The sequence below is a fragment of the Ascidia mentula genome, chromosome 1, assembly GCF_947561715.1.
Source record: "Ascidia mentula chromosome 1, kaAscMent1.1, whole genome shotgun sequence".
NCBI classification, from domain to species: Eukaryota; Metazoa; Chordata; class Ascidiacea; order Phlebobranchia; family Ascidiidae; genus Ascidia; species Ascidia mentula.
Window position 1 is genome coordinate 7,188,502 of NC_138566.1, and position 19,707 is coordinate 7,208,208.

The following is a 19,707-nucleotide window of genomic DNA, read 5'->3' on the forward strand; positions in this document are numbered from 1 at the left end:
TTTGCGACGCTATCACGTGATGTGTGACGCAACAATGCCTGCGCAATTGTTAAGAATACGCCGGCTTGTGGCCAAGCGGAAGTTTGGTGAAAGGTCTGAGTGTTCTTTCGAAAAGCGAAAGTTACTCAGAGAGTTACGACATCGTGCGTGCACATTGCGACATCGTGCGTGCACGCTTCGACCCGTAGATTTGTGCAAAAAGACAAACACGTGCACATTCTTGCGTTTGCATACAAATCGCTACTGAATAAAAATTCCTTTTTTGGTTTGACTGTCATATTCCTCTCAGTAAACCTCCTTATAATTTCTATTGTTGGGAACCTTGCTGTGCATATTATTAAACTCCATATGACATTTAAATGGCCAAATGTGGCCTTCTTTTGTAGTGTAGGGCGGATTGGCATCTCGCACAGCACTTGCAAACGTGCTACATCGTGAAGTACAGCTAAAGTTGTTTCTATAAACGATGAACGCACTTTAAAAATACCCATGATTCAAAAAAAATTCAACGATCTTAGTGTATAAGATGCAGACAGATGACCACTGTTTCGACCTCAAAGGTCTCATCAGTGCAGCTGGTGTGACTATCAGACGACTTTGCTGACCAAACGGCCAAGCAAATACTTCCCTTTTGTGGTGACTATACAATTACCGTCATTCGTTGGGCATCAAACTAGGTGCAACCTACGGAGAAAACAAATTGGAAACACTATGGCAAAGCAAAGCCAAACAAAAAGTGACCATCTGTCTGCAGCTTAAACAATTAATATTATTGGCTCCACTTTGCTAATCATAGTTTTGTTTGCTATCATTTTCTGTTGTACGTTACAAAAAATACACTTTATTCGATAAATTGGTCAACATGCAACCAGAACACCCCTCTTTGCAAACGTGTGTCGCAATTTACTGCAAAGTTGTATGGGCAACATGTAAAACTACGTACTATTTACAGTGACACGTGACCTTTTTGGTGTTGTAGCATGTTTCCGCTGCATTGTTTCGCCATATTGCTGCGTCTAGCTTGTCCCAACGTTTTTTACCAAGAGCATCCCGTTAACTACGTTATCATATCTGGTATATGCAAACTGACGTGGTCAAAATGTTGCATAAACCACAAGCTTGGCGTGACCAACAATGGTTCTGACGTTTCAACCCCTTTATTTTTAGATGCGGTCTCTATGAACTTGGGAAAAAAATTATCAGCCTTTTGCAACATTGTTACAACGCTGTACAATAGAAAAATAGTTTAGACCAGATGGTTTTAGTCTTAGTTCTTCTTTTGCATTTTTTGCAAGTAATAATTTTTATGTGTTTAAATATTGTATTATTTCCATGTCATCTATATCGGGAAATCCCCACGTATTAATTGTGGCGGGACTTCGTTGTTTTGCTAAAATTAAAAGCAACTGTTGTTAGTTTGATCTGGTTTAGTGAAACGATGGAAATACCGGCCAAAGATCGCCCAAACACGTGGAACAGCCATCGTCGGGGAAAGACACCAGCCTACGAATATAAAACTTTGAAGGAAGTTGCAAGTTCCACTGCTAATGCAAGAGAAGTCGTCAATGTTTATGGCGTCGTCATCGACTTTAGGGAAACTAAAAAATCCAAAGGAACGGGTAAAAAGCATGTCCATATTTGAAATTTTAATAAAGCATTACATTTGTCTTTGTGGATATAATAACAAAACTGTCTATTTAAAGCTGAGTTTGAATGTTATAATTGCATTGTTCATCGTGGGTTGCAATGTATCTAGATTTTTTCTGTGTTCTGCGGATCATGGACCCAACTTTCCACCAAAGTGATGGAGTGAAAGTTATGCTTTTTCACTCAGAAAGTGACCAACTTCCTCAGGTGAATAAATTTAATTTCCCTACAAAATATAAGATGTTGAATGCCAGATTGAAAAGTTTGTTATTTGGGTGGAAGATTTAATTTCTGTGACCAGTATTGGCATGGGCGATCGCATGTTTTTTGTATGTTAATGCATTAGCTTATTTATATTACGCTGATTATCAGTAAGTTTTCGCAAATGCACGACATGCTTTTCCAATCTGGATTGAATGTGTTTGGAAGAATGTTGAGGAGATATCCTCTGCTCAATTTTGTAAAACTGAATGAATAATAATGCATGCAAAAGTAAAACTTCAAATTACAAACTTTCCAATCTGGAATGTGTTCATTTACATTTTCACAGGTCAGTGAATTTGACATCATTCGACTTCATCGTGTTCGAATCGATAAATACATGAGCCAAGTGTCACTGTTAAGTTCAAGGGCATGGTCTTGGGTAATTTGGTCTGGCAAGGTCAGTTTGTATTTGGTAATTTGCTGGACTATATTACTTATCATTTGACATTGAGCATATTCAACTTTTGTGTTATTTCTTGTTAGTGGTTGTGGACTTATAAACAAAATTTGTAAAACTTAACTGAAAAGGGCTGCATGTAAAATTGTTAATAATTAATATCTGGAAATTTAGGTTATTTTTGGTGGTAATTTATGCTCACAATGTGTGTTCCTACACTCTATCGTGTTATTCATGTTTTATTCGAACATTTTCAGGTTTACTTGGTTATTTTTTTGTTATCTTAGGCATATGATTTATGTCTTTAGGCAAAAACTGCAGATTATGAGCTTGTGAAAGTCAGTTGTATTTTTATTGGTTAGTGAAATAATAACACAACAAACAATTGTTGGCCAAGACGAAGAAGTTATGTTTATATTGATGTAAAGGTAGATTTTATCCTTTTAGACTGCTGATCCGATTGAAAATGGTGTTTCGGGATCAGAAACGTATACAGTGACTGACACAGACAAAGAGAAGGTAAATGAGTTGAGAAAATGGGTCAAAACTCAAAAATGTAAAGATCCCAGTCTGGATGGAGTTGCAACAGATGAAAACAAGCTCCTATCTGATGTCACCAGCGGAAGCTTTTTCAACTGGATTTGTCAAGTTAGTTGACCAAAAATATATAATAAAAAGCTTTTTTAAGATTAACTTCATGTTAGTTGATATTTCATTTAAAGCATTAACATTAACATACGTTGGAACTAAATTATTGTTGCCGAGCATTGTTTGCAAATGCTTCAAACACAAAAGTTAAACATTGTGTTCTGTTGGTTATATGTTGTTTTAAAAAAAAATCTATCATAGGTGGTTGCCATAGCGATTCCCAGAGATGATGCTGCTATATTGAAAGTGTGGGATGGGACTTTACCTAATCACAAAATCTCTCTTTCACCAATTTTAAATGAGGTATATATGTCTTCTAATTTGTAATATTGTGCTCTTAACTAAATAAAACCCTTTAGGTGATTTTGTCATAAAATTATCAGCAATCTGGAAATGAAATATTGAACAATCCTTATTCTGGGCAATTGTACTGATTTTGTGATTAACCATGACAACGCGTATAAAATTTCAATGTAACATTATTTTACAAACATAGTTAGCTCTACTTTAAAGGGTTTAAAATTTTGGCTTTAGAATGATGTAGCTTTGGTTAAAAAAACGCAACCATATTGAAGTGTTGTTATGGGACTGTCTGGAATTGAAACAATTCAAAAAACTGCCAACATTTAAGTTATATGTAGGTAACTGAGTTTGCAACGTTATCGAACACTCCAGATTTGGATCCTTACTTGGTTCAGGTTACAGTTTTTGACAACCATGTGAAGATGCTTAGGAATACTGACATTGGCGTTGGTGAGCAAGCTTTGCTATACTTGTGTTTTTAAACTGTCCAATAACTTAAAAATGAAGATTTTTTACAGTACACATATGTTTTAAACCTTCTGACGTCATGTTTGCTTAAACGCAGGTAAAATTTTTAAGGACAGATAAAAACAGTGTAAAAATAGTGAATGGTCTAGCCTTGGAAAAGATAAAATACCACGGCACAATAACATAAGTTTGCAACCTGTTTTGTATCTGCGTTCTTGAAGCGTACGACATCTTAAAATTATGGTCAATAATTACTTTCTACAGGGGGTTGGTTACTGTGCTAGATAACTTACAGTTTCAGTACCCATATCTTCTAGGTTCCTACGTGCGAATTTGCAATTTGCATGCCTCGCCGAAGCGACAACAGGCTGTAAGCGAACCCGACCAGCAACCTGAGCCCATGACCGAACTCTTCCTACACGAAGGCTTGATTTTCGACCGTGGAATTCTACCGGTTGACGAGGACATGGAAGAAACGATCAAAATGATCGAGTGAGTTCTTTTGTTATCACTATTTATTCTAGAGAATTTGTCAAAACTGGCGCCTGATCAGAAAACAAGGTCCGATACTTGAAGATCGAAGGAAAATGGAGCAGGACAGTCAGTTGTCGGTTGTCACTCCCACCAAGAAGCGGCCTCTCAGTCCATCACCGATGAAAACCCCGGCTATTATTAAGAAACAGAAGCTAAGTAAGCATCTTATTGTATGGTACTAAGAAGCTTTTTTGGTTATATATAATCTTCGAGGATTTCAAAAAAAGACGGTAATATTTATTAGGGTTGTGGTATTCGAAAATATGGTTGTGGTAACCGTAATGATAATATCAGAAAAAGAATTACTCAAAAGTTTTTTTTTGTTAAAATAACATGACCATCAAGAACCTTTTCACAATTAAGACTTTTCCATACGTTTTGCGGATCCTTGTTTTTGTATTTTTATCTCACAACGCATTGTTTATTATAACGGTAATAATAATGTCAAACTTTTCATCTCAATCGCATTGAATATCGTGTTTTTTACCCAATCGTCTCACTAAAGATTTTCAACAATAACATTTGGTGTGTTGTCACATACAGACAATAAACGAATGTCAGCAAACTATATGGAATGGTGACTGTGAAAAGGTTCTTGATGGTCGCGTGATATAAACCAAAGCAAATTTCCCTGTTATTATCCTCACGGTTAAAAGAACAACGTCACTAAAACGACGCAGTGTACCAAAGGCAATCCACAATCACTCACTGGTGCGAATTTTTTACATATTATTAGACATAGAAGTAACACCTTCAGACGACGGTTACCGAACACCGCCCCAAACTCTCGGATTATCATCACAAGATACAACTCCTATACCTTCTGATAGCCTGATCGAAAAAGTGACAGCACAGCCAGAGGAGGTTTGTCGGACTAGGTCTCGTATGGTAAACAACCTATATTGCCATCATGGAACCGAAAATTAACACGTCTGAAACGAAATAAGGTTTACCTGTAATGATGCTTTTCGGGGGCGGTAAGAATGTCCAAACAAATCATGCTGGCGAAAAACGGATAAGGGCTTGCATTTAACGTGGTCCCAAGACATATTAAAAAGAAGGACGCCTGACCACAAATAAGGACTAATATTAGAATAAGGACGGTATGGCAACCCTGCTTTTAGGATAATTTTAATACCTAAAACGAGTTTTTATTAAACTTTTTTTGTGTAAAAAAGTGTTGAGAATCACTGTCGAAAACTTGTTTACTGCTAAAAGTAAAAGCACTTGTAACAAAAATAAGGGAGTTGAACGAAAATGTAAACCATAGAAATCATAAAAAAACGCACCGCCATTTGTCAATAACCAATAGGCATTTTTTTCGCCAAATAGAGTCAGGATACGCTGAGGATGTTTATGGAGATGGACAACCAGGCCCAATCCTTGCAAGATAGCAACGCAACGAACACAGTCGAATCATGCGAGGTTTCGACACGGGATAGTACAACTTCCACTGTCAGATGCCACCAGGAATCGTGTACAGGTCGGTGGTCGCCGCGTATCGATTTGAGGGCAGGTCCGGGCTTACCCGCGCCCTACAGTACCGCGTGCTGGCATTCAAAGCTGTGAGGCCATTTTTGCTTTCTAAAATTACCTGACGAAGCAATCAGTTTTTCAGTGGTATTACGTATTCCAGGGGGATCTCCCCATTTCGAAACCAAACGTTACTTTTTACCTCTTTGTTTTGCTTTCAGTTGTGTTCGGAGACGGTTCGCCGCTCAACGTCACCAAAATACGTGACGTCATCAAAGCTGACGTACCGGTCAGAACGTCGAAACTTTTTCGGATTCGGGCGAAAGTGCAGAAATGTTCCGAGCCCCAGCATCTCGTCTATCACCACTGTCCAGCCACTGGGATCAAGTAAGGCAAATAATTTGGTCACCTGTCTGTTTTGAACACTAGAGTCTCAAAACAGATCAAAGGTCTTCACGCTTTTTTGGTGTCAAAGCCAAATGCAAAATCCTAAGTTTGTGTGGAGGTGCATCGATTATTTTTTTTTAAAATAAAGACAAAAAACCTAGCAAATTATGCAAAGCAATTTAAATATCTGCTGTTCATATACCCTATATTCCAAAAAATTCAAAGTTATGCTTTTTAATCTGCATTTGAGCAACCTTCTCAGGTGAACTAACTTCATTTAATTTCACCCACTATAAAATGTAATTACAGGTCGAAAAACACGTAGTTCATTGTGTCTTTAAATTTGGAACAAACTGTACACAATGAACTACTATAAAATGTAATTTTCCAAACTGTACCTATGACTTTATGACAACGAATTGCCATAAATTGTTGCGTTATTTCAATTTTGAATTCTATCATACTTCCGCGCTGATTGGGTGGCAAAATTGATGACGTAAGAGAAAAAAACAGATATACAAACAGGCCCCGTGGCCCAAAAAGTTCAGGAAACCCTGCCTTAAACTGCCTTCCTCTTGTCGTAGCATCGTCGCCGTAAACGACGGAGAAAACTTAGAAATTCCGGAAGATTTGCATCAATGGCTCACCAAGTGGCGAAAATTGAGCGGCTTTGATCAAACCAGTTCGCCGCACGAGGGCGACACCGAGTCTGCGATATTAAACGTCACAGCGGAGACTACAGATGATGAAGACGTAAATACGCAGTGGCCCGTGCCTGGTTTACCCGACGATATTACGTAAGTTAAAAGTGCACAGGACCGTGGTTAACGTTTTTCTTTGGGCGATATTTTTACATTTACAAGTGATTTGATTCTCGCTGTAGAATTAATGATGAGACTAGCTTCTTATCAAACGGAATTCCAAGTTTAATTATAATGTTTCTATCCTTTATTGTAGAATAGAAAAATTGGTCGCTGTTCTCATGAGCATATCGAAGTAGTTAATGGGATAGGAAAAATTCTGGATAAAATAACTTCTGTTTTAGTGACAAAACGCAATTACACAAACCGTCTTTGTAAGTGACAACTACTGCAGACACGTGCCGCGGGATTTTGTGAAGCTCAATCATAAACAATAATTATACATAACGGCGAAAACATATGTTACAAGGGATTTCAAATTTCTGCGTTGCCCATGACAACTTTTTTGCAGGATGTCGAGTTACCATGACAACGACGACAATTCGAACTGGCAGAGCATGACCTGCAAAAACCACGTGATCCGGAAGAGAAAGTGCGATGACAATAAATTCACCATTTTGTATGTGAGTCTTAACAGCTTGGCAGCATATGACGAAAATCGGCATAAAACTATTTCTTTGGACATGCATAAAGCACAGGGTTCGAATTACGGTAAAAGAACGTATCGCAAAAACCTTACAACCTAAATTCCAATACTTAAATTTGGCTAAGTACGCGATTGTGTAACCTGCTGTTTTAAACACATTGACTCAATAATAATACATCGCCATTGTTTTATAGACTTCCGTAAGTATGTTTGCATTAGCGCTTGTTGCGTGTACGTATGAATAGATAGAGAAGGATGCGGCGCTCATTATCTGCTTCATGTTGCATCGCTAATTCAAACCCTGAAGCATCAATATTCAATAGCACACAAGTGGCGCTAAAATCTGTACAACTTGACCTTAGATACGGTTTTGTCATTTTGTAACAATATACTTGACCCTAGGTGGTTTAAAAGCAGTGATTACATTTTTCATTGAATTTAACTTTTTCAATGTTGCAAAAATGTCGACTTTGACCAACCGGAATCGCTTCATGCAGTTTGGGTTAAGACTATACTCTCTTAAATGCAGGATTCCAAAGATCAAGAAAGTTTGGAAAATCTGTGTGCGAATTACGATAGAGTGGTGAGAGTACTCGACAAAGAGGGTCTCACCAATCCCAGTTTACCTCCGCTCGCCTATCAAGACGGAGTGTATTACTACTGGTTAGTATTGCGTTGAATGCCTAACTGCTCAAATAAATGAACAGTTAATAGTTAGGTTTGCAGGCTTGGTAGCCCAGGCATTGCAGCCAAGCTGGATCAGCCACTTTTTCCTGACAAGTCGGAGCAAGATTTGAAAAATCAAGCTCCCGGTGAGGTTTGAACTCACGACCCTGTGCTAACCAGGCCCAACGCTCTACCAACTGAGTTAGCCCAAGGTCGCGAGTTCAAACCTCACCGGGAGCTTGATTTTTCACATCTTGCTCCGACTTGTCAGGAAAAAGTGGCTGATCCAGCTAGGCTGCAATGCCTGGGCTGCCAAGCCTCCAAACCTAATGATCGCGATACGATAGCTGTGATTGCCAAGCAAGGACCTGCGCAGTGGGGCGATCCTGCCAATCATGCCATTGCATGAAATATTACTGCAGTTAATAGTTATTGGTAATTTAAAACATTGCACTGTAACACTTTCAAAGTATGGAAATTGTAGACGCATTGACAACGTTAAATGTTTAGAAACGTTGGCAAATTTTGTCTCGTTGACTAACTTTTTTACTAACATTAAGAACAACTGGCATTCTGGCACAAAAATCCCTAGATTTTATTTTAACTCACCTTTTTGTCTGCCTTCTTTAGAGTTAATGTTCTAATAGTTCCTATTAAACTTCAATGCCTGGCAGTAACAGTAGCACCGTATTGACAAAAATGCCCCGAATCCTTTTGGTAAACCCTGTTTTCATCTTCTGCCGATGCACATTGTGTTCTAGCACAGGAACCACTTGAAAACTCATACAACAGCAGAAATACCAACCAAACAAGCAAAAAACATTGTTTTCATGTTTCAAGTTCCCCGGGCTGTGTGTCATCCGTATCCATCCCACCACTGTCGGAAGAATCCAAGTACTTCTGCCCATCAAAACCCACCCAGGCACTCTCCTGCCCTCTTCTTATCCCACGATTCTACGTCATGTTGCAATTCGGCGACGATTCCGACCACTTGGAGGCGACGCTGAGGGGAAAATCGGCGGTGGGTAAAAGTTTGTGCTTTCATTACCTTTGGTTTGTACAGAGAGAGCAAATCAGATGCGGTTTGATTATTTTCTCCAGTTAATGAGTGGTCTTATTTAACAAATATAATGTTTCTGTTGCTGCCAGGCATATTGTAATTTAAAGGTCTGTTCTTCTGGCACAAAAAAAACGTAACTTTATTAACCGACGTTTCGCCTGTTATCCAACAAGGCTTCCTCAGGGTAATGATACAGGTACAGCGCACAACCGACACCAAGAAAACGAAACGTCGGTTAATAAAGTTACGTTTTTATTGTGCCAGAAGAACAGGTCTTATTTAAATTACGAACAAATCTCCTATTTGCGGCCACCTTTATTTAATAGTTATAACTCCATTACATGGAGTTTGAATTTTTATGTCAGGCTTGGAAAATCTTGTTAAAACGTATACGACGTGGGAAAATTATAACGACAACTTCACATCATAATACGGTTTGAACGATATTTCCATAAACTGTTAAATAATTCACCGTACGCGCTCAATCCATTTCATGGTCAAAAAATCGACAGATGGCCAGACACGAAAATTACTCGTTTTCTTGACAAAGATTAACGAAGGTGGGAAATTTACGCATTAATTCGAACAATCGCACTTTAATTTTCCTTGTGCTGTAAAATTGTAGTGACGTTAAAAGGTGCAGCGTGGCATGTTATCACGCGACCTAGACCCGTACAATACGCCACAAAACAGCTTTTGACATAAATCCGATTATATTTACAATGTTACATGCTCGTCAACATAGTTTCTTATCCTTTGAACGAAAAGTAATATAAGTTGGCCTGTTATGCCTTTCAAGGGTAAAGAGTGCAGTATTTTCTTTTTGCATTTGAACAAGTTTTCCGCCGTTTTAATACTGTTGTTTTTTGTGCGATCGTTTTCATTAATAGACGTGGCGTTTTTTATCTAAACGTGCTCATTTGCATTATTTATAAATTGTTAGTAATTTGACGTACTTTAGAGGAGAATTTTTATGACGTATTGTAACTTCAAATTATTTAATAAATTACATGTTTGATACTGCGTCATTAAAAAGCAATATGCTTGTCCTTTGGTCTAGGACTGGGCCCAAGATATAACCTGTCTATATCTGACGTTTCACTTAACTATTCGCAGATCTCTTTCTTTAACGGCGTGACCCCGGGGAAGTATCTTACGGACCCAAAATGCTCCAAGGCACTTGCGGATGAACTTAAACGCTTACTGGGAGAAAACGATAGTCCCGAGGCCGGGGAAACCCCGTTCGTGGAGGTGGTCATTGAGAAAAAATCTCGACGAGCTGTTGACGAGGACGACCCACCCGTTATACTCTATGACGTCATAAACACGCGCCTTCGCGTCTTGTGAAGTCGCGCGTTTTGGTTCTTTTTTTCGTTTTCAGTTTTTTGTGTTTGTTGCGTTTTTTTTTTCATTTCATACTCGCCTAAATGGTGAACTCAAGCTTACAGAGAAATGCGCACAGCTTGTAAACAATAATTTTGTCGTAGTTGGTCGAAGTTCGGTCCAAAAAAGGAGTCCGATGACTTACGAATGTCATTGCACTGATTTATATTGCCGCAGCCTTTGTAAAGCTGAATTTTAACTTTTTGCACCGCGGTAAATGACGTTGCAACATTTCTGCCACTGTGGCGAGCAATCAACCACACTTGTTGTAACAAATAATAATAATGTACATTACTGCAATGTAGTGCATTTTATGCTATGAGTTAAACATATGTTCCCAACTTAAAACGAAAAATATGGAACCGCTTTTCGTGCACTGGTTGTCTGCTGTTACGTTTTATTCACTGCCAAAATCCTGTTTCGCACCTGGGTTTTTTTTTTTTATTCGAAAAAAAATATTATTTCGAAAAAGTAGCATTGATTGTAATTCTGGACGACAGTTGCCTCTCAGACAAATACTAATAGCGGAACAATATGCCAGGCACCTAAACTGTATAATTTTACAAAAATGGGCATTTTCTGGTCATAAGTTTACCTGCTTTTATCTGAAATTCCTGAAAACTTTTGAGGAATTGCTTGGAAGCATTTTTATCGATTATGACGTCACACAGGGTAAACGCTTCCTGTAAAATTACAAGTGTGACGAAACAGGAAAATCCCGAGTTTATTTAAATGAGGATTAAACACGCGTTTTGCTTTTCGGTAACGACATTTTCCTGTTTCGTCACACTTGTAATTTTACAGGAAGCGTTTTCCCTGTGTGACGTCATAATCGATATAAAATGCTTCCAAGCAATTCCTCAAATGTTTACTTCACTGTGGAACAGTGCCAGGAATATTTTATCGCCAGCTTTTGCATAATTAATGGCAGCATGCGTTTGCAAGGCTAATTTCTTTGTCCTAAAGCAACCGCAAACATTTGCTTGTGAATATAATTATATGATAAAATGACTTGTACGCCTCATTCCAAATTCAACTATTGGTTATAGCGTCTACATACCGGCGTTTCTAGGTAATGTGTCATGGGATTAGATGGAAAAGGTGTTATACATCCGAAAAGGTGTCAAGCTTTTGTTTGCAAGACGCCGAATTTAATTTGTCGGGAAAGTTTCTTTTAACGATTGTTTTGAAGCATGTGTTCTTGATGGTGGATTTGTCATTCTTATAAGGTTTAAATTCCTAAATACACATTTCAATGTTTCGAATGATTTTAACAGTTATTGCTCCAAATCTTGAAACTAAAAAAGCACATGAACGGTTTTCAATTCTTATAATTGGATCATATGATTTTAGTTTATAAATGTTTTTGCAAGCAACCCAACTACTGTAATCACTTTACCAGAGGAACGACGAAGTTTTTAGACCTTGTGAGGCAATTTTGCCTTTTGGAGAGAGGTTGGAAACCTGCTGCTGAATAATTTATTGCCGGCGACGCAGCCTTCAAACACTTTAAATCCGGTTTGAGTGCAAAGTATTGTCAGACGTCCACGATGATTTTATCGGACAGCCTTTGCTGGTTTCTGGACTTCAAGGCACAAAATGGACTTTCCTAATCCTGAGTCTGGAGGAAAGCTGCTGTCCTGTTAATTGGTTGCGTCGCGAAAAGCGAAAAGGCGTTTCCTGGAAACAAACAGACCTATCCAGTCGAAGGGCTTTGCCCAACGAGGAGGCAAACGCATCTCGTCGAATAACACTCAAATAGCATCAAACAAAAGCCTTGAAGGACAGTGATTGAATCGATTGGCGGAAAAAGAGAGGCTTCAGAGTTAAGTCTTTGTGACTGGTGACGTTATGACCCAGTCTGGGTTCACAACAGGGCAGCAAAATAAGTTTGTTTTGTTTTAAACCTGAAGCTCACGCGTTGAAGTGTTTGTTGGGTTTGAACTGAGCTTTCTTGCCTCATATGCGTTATGTGAGTACGCATACGACAGCTATATAAATGAAATTGCTAGGATTGGGAACAATAACGCTATTTATAATCAGGAAGTGATTGTTAAACATTTGAATAAATGAAAGCGTTTCAACATGCTAACTTTGCTCTGTTTCAATTGATTTTATTTAAATTGCGTTAAGAATATCCATGTTATCGCTAACTACTATGAAGTTTTTATCTTTTTGGCGGTTTTACTAAAGTTTGTTTACGCAAATTTACTCGGCAACGGCTTACGTGCGCAGTTCACCACACTGCATGGGAAAATTAACAAGAAGAAAACAGGCCAGCGGCATTCCAAACCATTGTGAAGTGAAAAAGGCCAGTTGTCTGACAAGAGAACCAGGCGGTTCGAAGCGTGCCACTCATGTGCGCCGCCAGGCCTGTAGGATTGTGTTTCTTCGCGCTATCGGTTCGGTGTGTGTGTTGGACAGTTAGTCAGTTCTTGGAGATATTGTTTTCGCCAGGCAGCCGTTCAAAGTTTGTACAGGATTGCTTTTATGGTTAAGGACGGCCAGGCACAGTTATGACAGCAACAAACCAGTGGGTTTAAAAACTTTTAATTTCAATCAGTGGCAGACACTTGTGTATGTAGTGCGGTATTTGCAAGCAGCAGAATTCTGGGTTTTGCTATTCTAATATACAATAATACAAAACTCTTTAGGGTAAAATGTGAACGTTGTCAAAATATTTATTCAAATTAACATGATGAGGATTTTGTGGTTTATCAGTAGCTGATACTTAGCACTGTCAACTTCGTTTCTGAGTGTACGGTAGTGGTAAATCTGACACTTCAGCGACACGTTGCTTTGTTTGATCGAGTGATCTCCAACCGTTTTGCTAATTGATACAATTTGTGCCAGTTTTATGCTTTGATGTTGCATTCCGTGTTTGCAGATATATGTTGTTACTGTAGGATATGTTATGTACATTTATCCAGCACGTAATCTACTTATAATGCATCGAGTTTGATATATCATGTGCATTTTGGAACACCGCATTTGAAAGAAATCTGGTATTACATGCTAAGGGTAAGTTTTAAAGCTGTTTGTGAGTGCTGTATGACTCAAACAACCTTTCCACACGTACAATTTGTTTAGGTAATACAATGGACCAACAAATCTTCTACTATTTTTCGCCTTTCGATGGTGGATTGGACGAGTCGACACGGATCACCGCAGCCACGATCCTAATTGTTTACACTTCAATTTTTGTAGCTGGTTTCGTCGGCCACGCCTGTGTCCTTAGCTTTTCCACCAGCAAATCAAGGTACGGATTCATTAGTTTGCGGTGCGACAAGGTGTTTAAACCCAGAATCCCTTGCGCGTCAAACAGATTTACCATTTATGTTTTCTTGTGCAGCCGTAAGAGCACCCCATTGTCCTCCTGTTACGTCATAATTGCTAGCTGCAGCGTCGCTCAGACAATCTACATATGCACCTGCCTACCGGCAATCGCTTTCAAGTCGGTGATGAAACTAGTGACGTCAGAGTGGATGTTAGGTGACGTCACGTGTCGAATGGCGTCATTTCTGGAGGTAAGCTATGGGTTTTGTGTTCTGGCATTCAGCCACGGATTCATTAAAGTTTGGGAAAACTGTCTGATTTCATCCGGAAATTTTCTTTGTTGTGGAAAAGTTGGTAAAAATATGAAACAATTGTGGTTTAAAAGTTAATATGCAAATCATTAAAAGCCATTGTTTCAAACAATGCTGTGCTCATCATCAGTGCTTTGGCCTAACCAAGTTTCGACTGAGCGCCCACCCAGTCAACTGTCAGTCAAACGGTGTAAAACTGCTATTTCAGGCCATACTTTTATAAACAATCATTATTATTTCGCGGCCACGGAGGTCATTTCGCCCGAAATCAATTTCATGCCCAAGCAGGTCGAATTGATTTTTATTCGCAGTAGTCAGACACTTTCAAATGTATAGATCCGCCGAATTCCGATGGTGCCGCGCAATTAAACCAGTAAGGCGATCATTCCTTCTTCCAGTAACCGGATACAGGGACGCGGAGTTACTGTAAAACGATACTCGATTTCAAAATGACTTTCCAATCCAATTTTTGGCCCTCCCGCTTCAAGGGGTAAACTGTTTGGAAGGGCGTTTTGTGTCCCACCGGCCTCCTCCGCACCTAGGGCCGCAATTAGGTCGGGCCCTTTCATACCTATCGGGTTGCCAAAGACGGCACAGCGCCCCAAAGGTCCTCACACCAAATCGCACACAAACAGTGTTGCGTTGTTTACTTGTCGTAGAGAGGAGATTCGCTTGTTTTTTCAACCCGCTAATGGAGGTGCGCTTTTAATATGCTTAACGCCGTTTTTTGGCAAGGGCCTGGGAAAATTTGTAACGAGTAACGAATTTCCTTTTTGAAAGGAAATGTTTGGTGAATGTTGTTTGTTTACATTTAAACCTCGAAACGGGAAAAGTCTTGAAAGGAAACCAGGTGTTTTTCCACTTTATTTTTGTGCAATCAAATTCTTAATATCGCATGTAAAACAGTCGGATTGGACATCACTGAGGTTTACAAAAAATAATGTGAGTTCCATATATCGACCATGCCATTTACACATCAAGCACCGAACTCGTTTATCTATAACGCCTATTTCATCGCCGTTTTGAGGTCGACTGAACCAAAATGAAAACCGGTTTATTAAAATAGGACACATTCCGCACAAACGGCGGACTCCATTAACGGGTGGTGACACGAAAATCCCTGCCTTTCACTTGTGACCGCTGCTTGTGTCTTCTTACGACTCCCACTCTATTCAAGTCCAATTATGCGCGCCGCCGGGCCAGTATTATGATCCAGCTGAGCGTTCCGTGCCAGGAATGCAAGATGGCCCGACTTAACGCCCCACTGCCCACTGTGGCTCCTTAGGTTTATGGGCCCGATAACGATAACTCGTTCTTTTCTGTTTGGGTGGCGGGCGAATGAGGTTTAGTAGATATTCTGGAATGCGACGCTATCACGTGCTGCACTTCTCCGTCCACTCACGATTTTTTGTTCATGTACCTTGTCTTTGAGGCGTAGAACTGGAATTTATGCATCTGACACTACACTGGTATACCTTTTAGCTTTGTACAGACACGTTGTACCTAATTTAAGATAGACTTTTAAACTGCATGATATAATTTTGAAAACTATGTTTTCAGGAATCCACAGTTTCGGGGCAATAAATAGGGCAATACATCAGTTCAATGTTATTTGCCAGGCTTGAAAATGTTTTTCTTTACTTATTAGTTGATGCGCTGTTTTGTTGATTTTGCATATCTTTTCCAATTTTGATGGATTATTGTTTTGCATACACCGCAGACAAGTTCTGTTTGCGGAACTCTTTTGGAAACGGGCGCAAAGGCCGTGTGTAGGCTGTGGAATGTTGATGAAGTCTGTGCTCACTTTGACATTAACTCCCACTGCGATATTTCAACAACTCGCTCTGTCAGAAAAACACGAACTTGTGGCAACCCAAAGAGTAATCACTTTCTTTCTGGTCTTCGACTTTGCATTTTTTTATTTCACCGACGCCAGTTGATAGAATATCAATTATTCCGGTAAGATAACATTCTTCTTTAGTTATTCTTTTGATTAGTTACCGAATTAAGGGCAATAATGTGAAAAAAATATTTAAAAACGTGCCCACTACCAAGAGTACATATAAACGCTATATGCCACATTAACAGAACTTTTCGAACTGCTGTAGCCGAAATGTCTATCATAGAAATTTGTTCAGATAGAACGGCAATAACATACTAATCACAAATATGCACGGATTGTTCCAACGCTATGTGTCTGGTCTGCAATTGTCAAGGTTTGCATGTGACTGGGGTATTTGCTACGAACTTGGAATACTAACGAGCTCACTTATGGGCCCAAATTTTAATTCAGAAAGCGTGCATCGCATTGCGACTACAAAGGACGTATTTAACAGCAAATCGAACACCGCCGTCTCGGGTTCGTGTGAAAGTGTCAAACGGGGTTGGGGGCATACTGTGTGTCGCGATGACTCGAATAAAGGCAGATCGGCGCGCGATAAAAACGCCAGGCAACTAACAGTGGTGTGCAGAGGATATAATCCCCAACCCAAATCCGGAGATAATTCGCCACGAGTTCCAGACACGTCCAGGGGAACAATTGAAACTGAAATTCGCCAATTCGATCTAATCCGATTCGCACTGGTCAACGGGTGCTACTATAAAGCGCACGGAAATGCGATTAAATCCATGGGATTGTCTGAGACTTTATTTTCTTTCAAGTCGTGCACCAGGCCGCCCATTTCCTATAAACCGCTGTATTGTTTTGTATTCATTGTAGCCCATTTCATGGTTTACTATAGACGACGCCAAAGTGTTTTGCGGGTAGTCATGATGGTGTCGCTGGCAGAGATTTCAAAGCTTTCAATCTCTTTTGGTCTTCTTTCCATTTTACCACTTGGGAACAAGAGAGCAGTTCCTTTTGTAACAATATGTGATGAAACTAAACACCCGCAAATAGAGAAATTCCTTGAACGTAAACAAAATTTCTCGCCTGTACAGTATCAAAAGTTGCTTCTGATACATGTTGGTTTTTCTTTGAAGATAAATTTTTTTTTCGTAGATTGGTATCGTTTGGGTAAAGCTAAAATATGTGACAATACTGATGTGATGGAAAAATATGTTTTTGTCTAATTTTACAAAATCCTTCAACTCATACAATCCCAGGGATCCTACATAGCGTGGGCTTCCCTTTGCTGGAGAGTTTCGAGCACCAGCATTTGGTTTGCATAGATTCCCCGACGCCACCTGACGCACACAAGTGGCAACAACAGGTTGCATTGTTACGATTTAAATCGCCAAATCCGACGGCTGTTTCGTAATTCGTAATTTCCCCAGAGATTGGGCTACGCTTTACGTGTGCCTTTCCTTCTGTCTGGCCGTCCTACGATCGTCGTTAAAGTTTAAATTGTCGTCGTTTGGCGGCGTTGTTACCGCGGTTTGTGACCGACGCAAGTGCACCTCGGGTGTGCTTAGGGAGGCGCAATAACCCGGACGTGACTTAACGGCCGTTGATTATCGTTAACGGATTTGCAATTTGTAAGCCCTCTGACCATCTGCCGTCTTGCCTTGTGTGACCTCTGGGAGGTTAAGGTGAAAGAGTCACGTGCAACTGTGGTGTGTTACGTTATTTTACATTTTTGGGCGCGCCTGCTTGGAAAACCCGCCGAGGATAAGGTGTGGCGTGAAAGCTAAAAAAAACTTGTTTCTAAAGTAGTTTCTTATAGTAGCGGTTGCACAAACAATTGCGACATTTTCTATTTATTGCAAAGCGCATTGTGTCAATGTCGAAACTTGTACAATCTTGTATTAACTATTGTTTGTAATACATCAGATGTTCTTTGCAATTTCAACCGGGTGTGATTTTATTTTTATTCCCACAAATCGTTGGAATGCCAAACCCCCAAACCGTATTGATGGATACTATTTTATGATTTTTTTGCCTTAAAACACATTAAATTTAACTGCATTTTCAACTTACATCTGCACCAAATATTTACAAATCCTCCTTTTGGTAAACACTAATTAGTTTATTGTTGTGTTGTAGGTCGTCGCCCTCGGAATTACAGCTCTCAGCTTTTGCGCACTCGCCATCGATCGACTTACCGCAGCGCGTCATGTGACGCGCGATTGTGACGCAACAAGGGAGTGGTGCGGGCGCGCATTTTGTAAGATGCTAGCGCTGTGGCTGCTCGCGATTTTGATAGCGTCGCCTGAGATTCTTCTGATGGAAACCGCGCAGTCGAAGGCTGTGGTTTCGGAGTGGAAAAACAAGAACTTGGGAACTTCATCACATGAAATTGTAATCAACCGCCAGGAATACGGTGACCTTTTGGCGGCCAAATCTCTACGAATCCCCGACACATTTAAACCTCTTCAACCTGAATCCAACAGTTCGATGGAAGTGCGATTGGTTGTGTCGTACAAACAGTGTGTGGTTGGGTCGGCCTGGGACGAACGGTACCCACCGTTGCTTGCAAAGTTTATGACGTTCTACGCTGCATTTCGTCACTGGTATTTGCTCGGTTTCGGCTTTATCATGCCTATCCTGATGTGCGTGGTATTGGGCGTTTTGATCGCACGACGCTTATCAAGGGCCGTTTCCGCGACCAGTCGGGAAGTGCAGGCAAGCGTCAACCATTCCCCGGCCAGTGAAGCTGGTACCTTGCCTCTTCGAGGGATGGACTTCGACTTGGCGCCCATCGTGGAGAACGGCAACTACCCCACAGACAGCCTTCCAAGCAACCGCACCTTCACCAGCGATTCTTTGTTCCAGCAGCGGATGGCTGTCGACCGCCAGATGTCGCAGTCTTCCTACATGCAGTATCACTCTCGTCTCGCACCCCTGCTTTCCAGTGAGGATTTAACCGAAAACGACACTTCCCCAGTCTTGAAAATAGCCAACGGGAGCCTGCGGTCAGCACACAGGCAATTTCTAACCGAAACCGCGCCGCTCTCCCCTTTGGCGCCTTCCGTGGCGTGCATGTCTGGTATTTCGGTAACGTCCTTGGCGTTTTCCAATAACCCAGGTATGGGCACACTGGGTAACGCGTCGCTGCCACCGCATGGACACGGAAAAGGTACGCGCCGTCGTTCCTGCCGAATACAGCGTCAGACTCTACATAACGTTTCCCGCGAGCGCGCTATCAACTTCTACCTTGCCATGGCATTGCTCGTGTTCGCACTAACACAGGTACCATTGCGCATTAGCGACATCTTACGGTCTGAAACGGATTGGTTTGCAGGGCTCACTGCGGATCAGCGCACCATCCTTACCGATTTGTCTCTTTACTTGTCCTCCATTACATTTGCCGTCAACCCCATTGTGATGTTTTTCTGCTACAAAGCATACCGTACGTATTTATTAAACTCGGCTTGTTGTTGCTAAATTCGATCGGTCAAAACGTATTGCGTTTCCAATTTCCGTTGAGCGAATAAACGCTGTTTCTTGCTCCATCGGTTTGTGATGCTGTAATCAATGGTTGTGTTGTACTTGAGGATGTAATTGGAGATAAATACCCTGAAACCGTAATGAAGCATGACGCTATTAGTACCAGCCAAAGAACTGCAGAATATGATAGGACCGGTATAAAGGATATCCATCA

General features: G+C 40.4%; 2 protein-coding genes across 2 annotated transcripts; both read left to right on the top strand.

The window, feature by feature from the left end:
* Nucleotides 1-1,378: 1,378 nt before the first annotated feature.
* LOC145905870 (uncharacterized) lies at nucleotides 1,379-11,082 on the top strand. Its single transcript, XM_082993182.1, has 16 exons — nucleotides 1,379-1,619; nucleotides 1,757-1,854; nucleotides 2,198-2,308; nucleotides 2,756-2,956; nucleotides 3,158-3,259; nucleotides 3,598-3,709; nucleotides 4,045-4,219; nucleotides 4,281-4,417; nucleotides 4,998-5,125; nucleotides 5,594-5,744; nucleotides 5,956-6,121; nucleotides 6,706-6,918; nucleotides 7,334-7,445; nucleotides 7,998-8,131; nucleotides 8,975-9,155; nucleotides 10,311-11,082. Exons 1-16 carry the CDS (start codon nucleotides 1,439-1,441, stop codon nucleotides 10,539-10,541), a joined length of 2,433 nt encoding a protein of 810 aa, XP_082849308.1. The 5' UTR covers nucleotides 1,379-1,438; the 3' UTR covers nucleotides 10,542-11,082.
* A 2,380-nt stretch (nucleotides 11,083-13,462) lies between these two features.
* LOC145896196 (uncharacterized) lies at nucleotides 13,463-19,558 on the top strand. The gene is made up of 4 exons (XM_082985082.1): nucleotides 13,463-13,598; nucleotides 13,668-13,836; nucleotides 13,930-14,104; nucleotides 18,150-19,558. The coding sequence occupies exons 2-4, from the start codon at nucleotides 13,676-13,678 to the stop codon at nucleotides 19,488-19,490; spliced, it is 1,677 nt and encodes a 558-aa protein (XP_082841208.1). The 5' UTR covers nucleotides 13,463-13,598; nucleotides 13,668-13,675; the 3' UTR covers nucleotides 19,491-19,558.
* Nucleotides 19,559-19,707: the final 149 nt, after the last annotated feature.

What these genes read in the sequence shown, in the direction of transcription:
- LOC145905870 (XM_082993182.1), top strand. Translation starts at nt 1,439, where the DNA reads ATGGAAATACCGGCCAAAGATCGCCCAAACACGTGGAACAGCCATCGT. An exon ending in TGTCCAGCCACTGGGATCAA is followed by an intron (nt 6,122 to 6,705) that starts GTAAGGCAAATA and finishes CTCTTGTCGTAG; the next exon opens with CATCGTCGCCGTAAACGACG. An exon ending in ATAAATTCACCATTTTGTAT is followed by an intron (nt 7,446 to 7,997) that starts GTGAGTCTTAAC and finishes TCTTAAATGCAG; the next exon opens with GATTCCAAAGATCAAGAAAG.
- LOC145896196 (XM_082985082.1), top strand. Translation starts at nt 13,676, where the DNA reads ATGGACCAACAAATCTTCTACTATTTTTCGCCTTTCGATGGTGGATTG. An exon ending in TTTTCCACCAGCAAATCAAG is followed by an intron (nt 13,837 to 13,929) that starts GTACGGATTCAT and finishes TTTCTTGTGCAG; the next exon opens with CCGTAAGAGCACCCCATTGT. An exon ending in GAATGGCGTCATTTCTGGAG is followed by an intron (nt 14,105 to 18,149) that starts GTAAGCTATGGG and finishes GTTGTGTTGTAG; the next exon opens with GTCGTCGCCCTCGGAATTAC.